We start from the raw sequence: 9693 nt of genomic DNA, 5'->3' as shown, positions 1-9693 counted from the left end.
TACTAAAAATCACCATACACTTTATTTTTTGAGGTATTGAACCATGGGCCACATACATGCTAGGCAAACACTATTTGCACTTAAATCTTTATGTTAAACTCTATTTCTAGAAGAGCCCAAACCGAGGGCAGGATGCTGGGGTTTTTGTTTTGTTTTGGTTTGGTTTGGTTTGGTTTTTTTGGAGACAGGGTCTCACTATGTAGTTGAGACTGACCTAGAACTCACTGTGTGGCCCAGGCCAGTCTCGAACTCACGGCGATCCTCCAAGAGCAGGATACTTTTTATTTTGCATTTTTCTGACATGTTTGGAAAGAAGGGGTGAAGGAAGTAGGCGTCCTGGGTCAAGGTTACTCATATCAGTAGAATGGTTAGGGAATTCAATCTCAGGGTGATAACCGTGAAGGAGAACGCTAGATAACACATGTTGGGAAAGGGAAGTCACAAGTTCCAGGTTAGTGAGGTGAGCCCTTGCCAAGCCTACTAAGTGGTTCACTGCTTGAATAGAAAAAAGAACAGCCCCTGGTGTGGGGCAGCTTTTGGGGAAGCTACAAGCACCCTATTCAATTTCAATTATAATAAAATTAAAACTTCTAATTTTGCTGCTTTCTGCAAATAATACATCCCCTTTCACAAGACCACAATAAGAAAGGAACCGCTAAAGCTGAAAAGCCACCAAAATTGCTTGGGAAGAAAATTCCCAAACACAGGTCACAGAGACAGAGAAGTAAGAAGTACAATTGACCAGGATTGAATCTTTCCACAAAAGTTTTTACAAAGAACTGTACAAGAGTTGCTCTGCACTCCCAGAATGCACTGGCAGTCTTCAGAACACCTAAATGGCCAAAGACTGTGGCAAATTGGGCTGTTTGAGGCCAGTGGACTCTACAAGGGGCAGGATGGATGTAAAGTCAAAAAGCCAGCATGTTAAGTTTGCAGACGGTCAGGATGTTCTAACTAGATGGTCAGATGGATTGTTTTATCTTCAAACTATCAAAAAATAAATAAATAAACATATCTAAACAGAGCTACTTCAACATATTTGAAGACTATTGTAAATCCTGGGATCTCAGCAAGGACATTCAAATAGGAGCCACTTCCAGAAGTGGGGAAATGGTCTGTACAATTTCAAGAAGAGATTCAGAAGCTCCTGATGAAATGGTTGTATGTGCTAAGTGTGGCTGAGAGCATCATCTATGGTGTCATACACCTCATACTAATTCCAGTGTGACTGATTCAGATGAAAAATGGTTTCATTGACAGCACATTTTTCAACAATGAAAGAGGGGTGGGTGCACTTAAGAAAGGACCAAATGTCAAAGAATTGCAAGGTACGAAGCAGATACTACCCTTTAGTGTGTTAGACCTTGAATGAGACACAGATCATAAAACCAATGTCTATCAGTGCTTCAGCTATTGTGGAGGCCCTGGACACTGGTATTTAAAGATGCTACAGTGCCACAAATATAAGCAGTGATTTTTGCGAGGCTTGTGTCCAATACCTTCAGAAGCCAAGGCTATTTAGAGATAGACTAACACATTTGCAATTCTGGAAACTTCAGTCTCAAAATACTTAACACAAAAAACAATATAGAATTGACATTAAGGAAACACTAAACTTATCCCATAACCTCAATAACCCAGCATCTGAGGGTTATTTCTGGATTTTTGTTTCATTTAGTTTTTCCTGTTCTAAACAAGAAGTTTTACTTCATCTGACATTTTGTCAGAAGATATATCACAGAGAAGTTAACTTTTGGCCCAAGTAAAGAGTTTCATTCATTTTTTATTCTGGGAAGTAAAAATAAGTCATCTTCCCTGAGAAGGCCAAAATAACCCAATAATCAAATACTCAATATTGCTACCAATCACGAGTGGAAAGGAAAGTGTCTTTAATTTTCAAATCTAATCAAGTATTCCCCTGACTTCCCGTCCTTTTCCAGTCTCCCTTGACCAAGAAAGGACATGGGTATAACTAAGGTCTGGGAGAGGAATAAGCTCTTCTGATCTCTTTCTACCACTTTTTTTTTTTTTTAAGGCCTGCTTGTATTTATGGAAAGTCCAAATCCTGCAACAGATTTTGAGACTGGCCTCCAAAAATCAAGATTTGGGTGTAGCCACAAAAAAAGCTCAACACCAGTTTCTGTGTTTAAACAATAGCACACTTGTGCACTGGGGCTCACAATGTCCCCAGTGACCCTCCAAATGTGTTAATATTGTTTCATTTTTCTTCTCAAGGAAGGAGAATGCCTGTAAGAAAAAAAAAGGCAATTCTCAGCAGAGAAATCTATTATTAAGACTGCACGGTCAAACCACTTAGACACAGGCAAATTGTGAACCAATTACTTGTGGATATTCTTTCTTGGAACTTTACTCTTCTCTAAACCTAATATGGCAATGGGGCCTTTTGAGATGGGCTAGCAGAGGTCAGATGCAGGCCCCACAAAATCTTTAGAACCAGATGTACAACAGTCTTCAAAACTTACATCGTCTCTGAATTCATACTTGTTTACAAATGGCCTCCACATTGCAAGTAGGAGAGGACAGTGTGTTGAATCTCCTCACAACACTAGTCCTGTTTTTTTGAGCTTCATCAAGTGTCTATTTGTTTTTAGCTGAACATTGGCAATTTCTTTTCCACATGGCATCTATGAAAGAAACTTGAGTGGTAAAGGCTGTCTGTATATTCCATCACTGTGGTTACAAACCCCAAAATGGAAAATCCTGAGGATTATACAGTCACTCTGATGCTGTACCTTTCCCTATTTAAATACTTTTCAACTCAGTGCAAACAGAAACATAAATAATTTTTCACACTTCTCTTTGAAAACACTCAGCAGGAAAGCACTTTTGAGATTTTAAAAGTAAAGTTGAATGATCCATTGAAACAGAAAAATGTATCGTTCAATATTACTGAATGGATTCTGAGGAAAACAGCCGTCTGAAGGAAATGTAATCAAATATAGGAAAATAAAAAGATTATCACATGGCAATTAAAAATACAATTGCTTTATTTCCACATTTTATAGTCCCCAATATTGCTTCTGATAGGAATCTTCATCTCTAAAAACACAAAAATACTTCAAGAAAGCATATTACAAGATAGTACATATAAGCAATAGTTTGGCAGAATTTTATCAACTAGTTCATACCCCCCAAAAATGAATTTTAAAATTCAAAAATAACCATTAGCTTTATTTAACGTGTTACATCTTAACATTTAAAATATCATGCTCTAGTTAAATATTTCATCAACAACACTGTACAAATAAAATATTACACAAAATATATTTAAGAAAATGATTTGGTCTTTGATCTGAACAATAAATAAAAACACAGGCACTTCTACACTGCGACAGGGAAGCGATCACTACTCAGAATAATAATTTTGTATAAGCAACATGTGAAAATATGGCAAGAATAGAATCCTGGAGTTTTTAACTGACAAACCACTTAAAACATCTGTAACTGCCATCTTTGCACTTCAAGTTCTAAAGTTCTAATCCACACTGAAAATTTATAAACTCCTATGAATGGTTGTCAGGGGAGATTCAATCGTCAGCTGGCCATTGTGGAATCACACTTCTCATTTTCAAAATACTAAAATTACTCAACTATTGTGACATAACCGTAAGAAAAATTAAACTTCTTTTCATGATCATAAACCACAAGATAAACTTGACATCATACAGTGATACTTATTTTACAAAATTAACTAATTATATTAACGTAAGAAAATACTGATGGGGTGACAGGAAACTTTGATATAATCCATTTTCTAAACAATTTTTAAAATTCATCCTCGTCTCAGCTGGGTGTAATGGCACATACCTGTAATCCCAGCATTCGGGAGGCTGAGGCAGGAGGACTAGCCATCGAGTTCAAGGTCATCTTCAACTACATAGCAAGTTCAAGGGCAACCTGGACTACATAGTGAGACCCTGTCTCAAAAAATCAAAACCAAAACCAAAACGAACAAACAAACAAAAACAAAATTCACTCACATCTCATGAAAATAACATAATTCCATTTCACAAAAATCACTGAGTCATGAACAACAAAATTTTGGTAGCCAATGAGTTCACAAATACCTGAATTACAGATAAGTCAGTCATTATAATGGAAATAAGAATATTCTCACATAGAGGGACAAAAACAAAAATAACTTACAGTGGTCAAACTCTAGAAATATGATTCAGATGAGAGGGGCAATTAGAAAACTATGACCATTAGCCAATAGAAAGGATTAGAACCAATCACCTTGCCATATCCTCCATAAAAAATTGTCATCTGCTTTCCCTCGTCACAAAAGTACCAAATTGAAAGGCCTAGAGGCCCTCAAATGGATACTACTTATAAAGGCAATTCTGATGATTTAACATACAAATTATCTAATGTGAAAAATACAATATGGGAACTAGTCCAGATACACCTTTCTATGCAAAATTTAGCTTGTACAGTTTAGCATTTTAAATGAGCACTTTGTAACCTCAACCAAATATCAATCATCTCCTGAGGTTTTCTACTATGTACTAACATCAAATCTACGTAGGAACAAATGTTATTCCTGTTTTTCTCCTCGATATCAAATGTCCTGAAGCCTTTGTGTTTCTCTGGAACGAGGCCAAGTTTCTGAAGGCACATTCCAGTATAAACATCATCAATGGGGTAGAGATGGACCCGGTCAGTGATGTTGTATAGCCTCAGGGCCAAGTGGCCAGAATAGAGGAATCCACCTCCCCCTGCATAAGGTGGGTAAACCCCAGAGTAAACAACTTCTGGGATGTAGTATTTCAGTTTCTTATCTCGATGGGGCCCAGCATTGTGGATCACGTCACCTATAAACAAATCTTCAGCTTTGCTCTTGGATAAGCTATTCAAGTAATTCAGGATGTGATGGGTGTTCACAAAAACATCGTCATCGCCCTTGAAAACAAACTCAGTGTCTGGGCAGGAAGTACTCACCCACCTGAGAAACAGCACTTCCTTCAGAGACAAGTTGAAGAAAGTGTCTCTGTAGTTCCACATAAGAATGTCTTGGTGCTTCTCACTCTCAAATTTCAGCATATCTGAAAGATCTGGATGGTTGTCCTCTGGGGGTGTCTGGCCCAGCAAAAAGACTCGCACCACTGTCTGGTTCCCCACATTGGTTTCTCTGCCCCAGGACTCCCGAATTGCTTGTCTTCTGGCAAAATGTGGAGTGAGGGACTTAATTGCCAGCAATAAGAAGGGTTTCTTTGCACATTTATTTGGTTGATCTATAATCAGTGAATAATTTCGACATCTCAAATATAGGAGAAAGTCTTTAAATCTGTCTGGCAAATTGTTAAAATCTGTTATAAGTGATGTGACCCTCAGGTCAGGTTCACAGTAATTCAGATGGCTTATATTTGAAGACCCATATCCATCCCCTGTCTGGTTGGCCAGCATGCTCAAAATGGGATTGTACCGCTTGTTCAGCTTTTCTTGTTCTCTGTTCCAGTATGCTTGGGGAGGACTAGATATCTTCCAGAACTTTTCTTTGGGTATTATTACTTCCCCTTTTCCATTTTTTTCTTGGCTACTGCTTTTGGAGACTTCCACAATCAAATAAATGAAGACGTTTGCCATCATCAGGATACCCAACAACTTTATTCTTCGACGTCCAACACTCATTTCTCATATCTGGAATAAAAGGGAGGGAAACATTATATTAATTAGATAATTACTCATTTGCACGTACATTTTACTTGCCTTTTTGTCTCCCCAGGAAGAGAAGTTTGGAGCAAGGGCTTTACAATTCAAATCACGGCCCTTCCTCTCTAGCTTTGTGACCTTCCCAGTAGTATAATTGAGGTCTCACTTGCTTAATTTATAAAGTAGAGGTAAACCCACTTTCTACAATGGTTGTGAGAAATCTATGTTGTTTTACACAAGCTTTTAAAATTATGCCTGGTAGACAGATAACAGCATTGTTGTTTTAGACACCCCAGGAGCTGAGGTAAGGATATTCAACCTCACAGGTGTTCAACTTCTTTGCTTACAAAGGTACATACAAATCAGAACTTTGCAGACTGATTTGCTTGTAATTCATAGTAACAAATGTGCTTCATATTGTGATCCAATCAGCACACATATATTATATGTGTCATACTGTACAGTTGCATGTCATTTGTCCCAGGTTTCTATTATATTTAAATAAAAAAATACTAGTCTGAATTACTCAAAAACCCACTATTTTATGGACAAGGAAACTTTGGAAGAGGGTGTATGATGCTTGCTCAGGTGCAGGGATAGGAAGCCAAGATGACATTAACCACCCTGCATATTCAGAGAGATAAAAAATACTCATAAACAGCTTTAATAACCCAAAACTGAGAACTTTAGGAGAAATGGTTGTTATATATTCATACAGTAAACTACCCACCAGCAATAAAAAGGAAAGCTATTATTATCAGCAACATTGCATTACAACCAAACCCCAAATTTCAATTATGTATACTAGCTTTAAGAATAGGCAAATTAGCTTGTCATGTGACAAGGCCTGCAGTGGAGGACTTGGCAGGCTCCCAGGTCCTAGGACAGGGTGGGCAGCCAGTAGAACAGAGGTGACTTTAGAGCAGCGCTTGAGGAGACAAGAAGAATCTGTCCCTAGTTGGAGTCTGTGTACAGATTCACAAGGACTTGATCCAGTTGCCCTGGGGCCCTGTCAGATGAGCATGCTGGGGTGACATATGTTTTGCCTCAGCAAGCAGCTAAGCTGACTGCTGACCCTACTGATACTCCTGTGCTGTGTCTGAATCAGATAATGGGAACATTACGATCCAGAAACATAACAGCATCATGATGGCAGTACACAAAATGGGCTCTTGACATCTGTCATTTCCTCAGCAGCCTCTCATAGGGACTCAGTCATACCTATTAATTGTCTTGTAAGACTCTAACGGTTCCAGTGGTTAGGCCACTCATCTGATAAGTACTGGGCGTTTCAAATTTTTAGAGTAACTTGCTTTCTAACCAACCTCTTAGGATATTAGAAGGAAAGGATCATATTTTGAGGCAGCTCCCAGTTACTTTGTATACAGAGTTTTATGTTCAGTAAATCTGGGAGTGGGAGGAGTAGGCAAAAATAAGCCAGGCTGCTCACATCCAAAAGCAACAAGGAGGGGCTTAGGATTTAGCTCAGTGGTTCTGCTGACTGCTTCGCAAGCATAAGGTCCTCAGTTCAATTCCCGGTACCAAAAAAAATAAATAAATAAAACATAAGTAAAAAGAAAACAAAAGCAACAGGGTTTGAGGTTGGGCAAAGGGCAGGAGGGACTTTCTGGGTTATAGAAGGTACTACGCTTATGTTGATCAGGGTGAGAGCTTCATGGATGAGAATATATTTGTCAAGATCTCAACTGTGTATAGCAAAAAGAAAAAGAGAAATGACATTTCAGTGAAATATCGAAGAATTTCGGGCGGTAGCAACACAAGAACAAAGAATATGGAAATGTCTGTGGGGGACAAGTCCAAGATTCTAACACTACTGCAATGGGTGACCACGGGAGCTATTTAGCCGACCTGAGATTAGAAGGCACTTCCCTCCCCCAAAAGTAGAATGGCAATATACTATAAGGACCAGAAGGATTTTATCATCAGGTTAGTATGACAATTGGGAACTTAATCCTTGGGTAATGTTACTTTTATTCCCATTTTATATCTAAGGTAACATATTAGAGAAGTCAAGGCAGAGCAGAAATCCTAACCAAGGCCATGGGATTCAAGCGGCAACTAAACTCCAACTCTAAAACAATGTTGTCTATTTTTATCAAGAGCAGTATTTATTTTTTAAAAATAGAAGTATATTTTTAAATTCATTGGGTTCTAACAAATAATTCAACTAGAAGATTATCTGTCATGCTGAGAATGCTGTGAAGCTATTATGTGCTAGACCGCCCCATCAGATCAATAGGAATTCACAGCTATTTTGTGTCTGTATCATTATCATCATTATTATTATTGGGATACAACTCCGGGGGCGGGGGGCACTGTACCAGTGAGCTATATCCCAAGCCCACTTTTTTTAAATTCTGAGAAAGGGACTCACTAAATTGCCTAGATGGGATTTCAATTTGTGATCCTCTTGCCTCAGCCTCCAAGAGTGCTGGAATTACAGGTATGCACCACTATGTGCCCTTTCGTTTCCTATTCTAGAAATCTTTTTTTCCCCCTTTTTTGGTACCAGGAATTGAACTCAGGACCTTGTACTTACCACGCAGGCGCTGTGCCCCTGAGCTAAATCCTTGGCCCTATCTAGTAAATTTGGGGGGGGGTACTGGGGCTCAAATTCAGGACCTTGGGCTTGCAAAGCAGGTGGCGGAACCACTGAGATAAATCCTCAGCCCTATCTAGCAAATTTTAATCTAGTGGCTTGTGTGTTACTATTGCTAAACAGCTTCAACTATCAACATAGTCACAGATCAAAAATATTAAAAGAAAAAAATTGGGCCAGGGATTTGGCTCAGTGGTTCTGCTGCCTGTCTCACAAATGCAAGGACTCAAGTTCGATTCCTGATACAAAAAAAAAAAAAAAAAAAAAAAAAATTCCCATACTAAACAGGTTCCCCTTTGTTATTCTTCCCCACGCAGTATTTACATAGTATTTCCATGGTATTACATATTATAAATAATCTTCCTATGATTTAAGGAATATGGGACAATGTACATGTGTTATATGCAAATACTATACAAGAGACTTGAGCACCCATGGATTCTGGTATCTGTGGAAGTTTCAAACCAAACTTCCACAGATTCTGACACACACGTACCAGTAAAGGAGTTTGTTTAGTTATTTTACTGTATTTCTTCAGAGACAGAATGTCACTCTGATGCTTAGGCTGGCCCTAAATTCCTGGACTCAAGCAATCCTCCTGCCTCAACCTCCCACGTAGCCAGGGCAACATGAGTGTGCCACAGAACCTGGCTTGTCTGCTTTTCTTTTTAAAAACCAGCCCCTGCCCCAAACCTCCAGCTCCCCAAAGCCTTGCACATCTAGAAAGCAGGGCAGATCAGAAAGGGACACAGGTGTCCTCAGTTCACCTAAGCAAGCAGCCCTCCCACTGGCACCCTGTCTCCCTTCGCTACCACTCCCCAATCACTACCCACATCTAACCCTCCACCATCCACCACTGACCCAGCAAGAAAAAAGACCCTTCTTATACTTTCCTCCAAAGAAAAAAGCCACCAGACATTTCTTACACCTTAACTGGAGTTTTAGAGTATTTCAAATTACACAGCTTAATAATTTCAAACCATTCTACACCTAAATCTGAGGTCCACAGCCTCCTCAGGGTCAGGTCTTTCCAAATGAGCTCTTCAGCAAATTTTATGAGCTCTCTGAAGGCAGGCAACCTCAAGTGTTCTGCTATGGGCTTTACTTGTGTAATATGCAAGGTAAAGTATTTGCATTGATTTACAAATATATTTGTGAATTTGTAATGTATTTGTGTGGATGTAAAGAGCTTGTCATCTCTTTCAGAAAATGAATCATAGATACATTTAAGCTTTTTTTTTTTTTTTTAACTTCCAGATTTGAGATGAAAGAGTTCTCAAAAATAAATGGTTCTAGGGCTGGGGATTTGGTTCAGTGATTCTGCTGCCTGTATTGAAAGTGCAAGGGCCCAAGTTCAATCCTTAGCATCAAAATAAATAAATAAATAAATAAATAAATAA

The 9693-nt window shown here is 38.8% G+C and overlaps 1 protein-coding gene and 1 pseudogene across 2 annotated transcripts in view; one reads left to right on the top strand and one right to left on the bottom strand.

Annotated features, from left to right (window-relative positions):
• Positions 1–808: 808 nt before the first annotated feature.
• LOC104852201 lies at positions 809–1574 on the top strand (annotated as a pseudogene).
• Positions 1575–2998: 1424 nt separating this feature from the next.
• The window catches only part of B3gnt2 (UDP-GlcNAc:betaGal beta-1,3-N-acetylglucosaminyltransferase 2), an 18304-nt gene continuing 11609 nt past the window's right edge, over positions 2999–9693 (bottom strand). For both annotated transcript variants that reach the window (XM_010609767.3, XM_033764284.1), the window contains exon 2: positions 2999–5661. In XM_010609767.3, coding sequence (XP_010608069.1) covers positions 4459–5652 — 1194 coding nt within the window. In that variant the 5' untranslated portion in view covers positions 5653–5661 and the 3' untranslated portion in view covers positions 2999–4458. The remainder of the gene's footprint in view (positions 5662–9693) is intronic.

The sequence above is a fragment of the Fukomys damarensis genome, unplaced genomic scaffold (genome assembly GCF_012274545.1).
Source record: "Fukomys damarensis isolate Sample0158 unplaced genomic scaffold, DMR_v1.0_HiC HiC_scaffold_2, whole genome shotgun sequence".
In the NCBI taxonomy this organism is placed as follows: domain Eukaryota; kingdom Metazoa; phylum Chordata; class Mammalia; order Rodentia; family Bathyergidae; genus Fukomys; species Fukomys damarensis.
The sequence above is the reverse complement of the archived record's forward strand: the minus strand, read 5'-3'. Positions and strand labels throughout refer to the sequence as shown.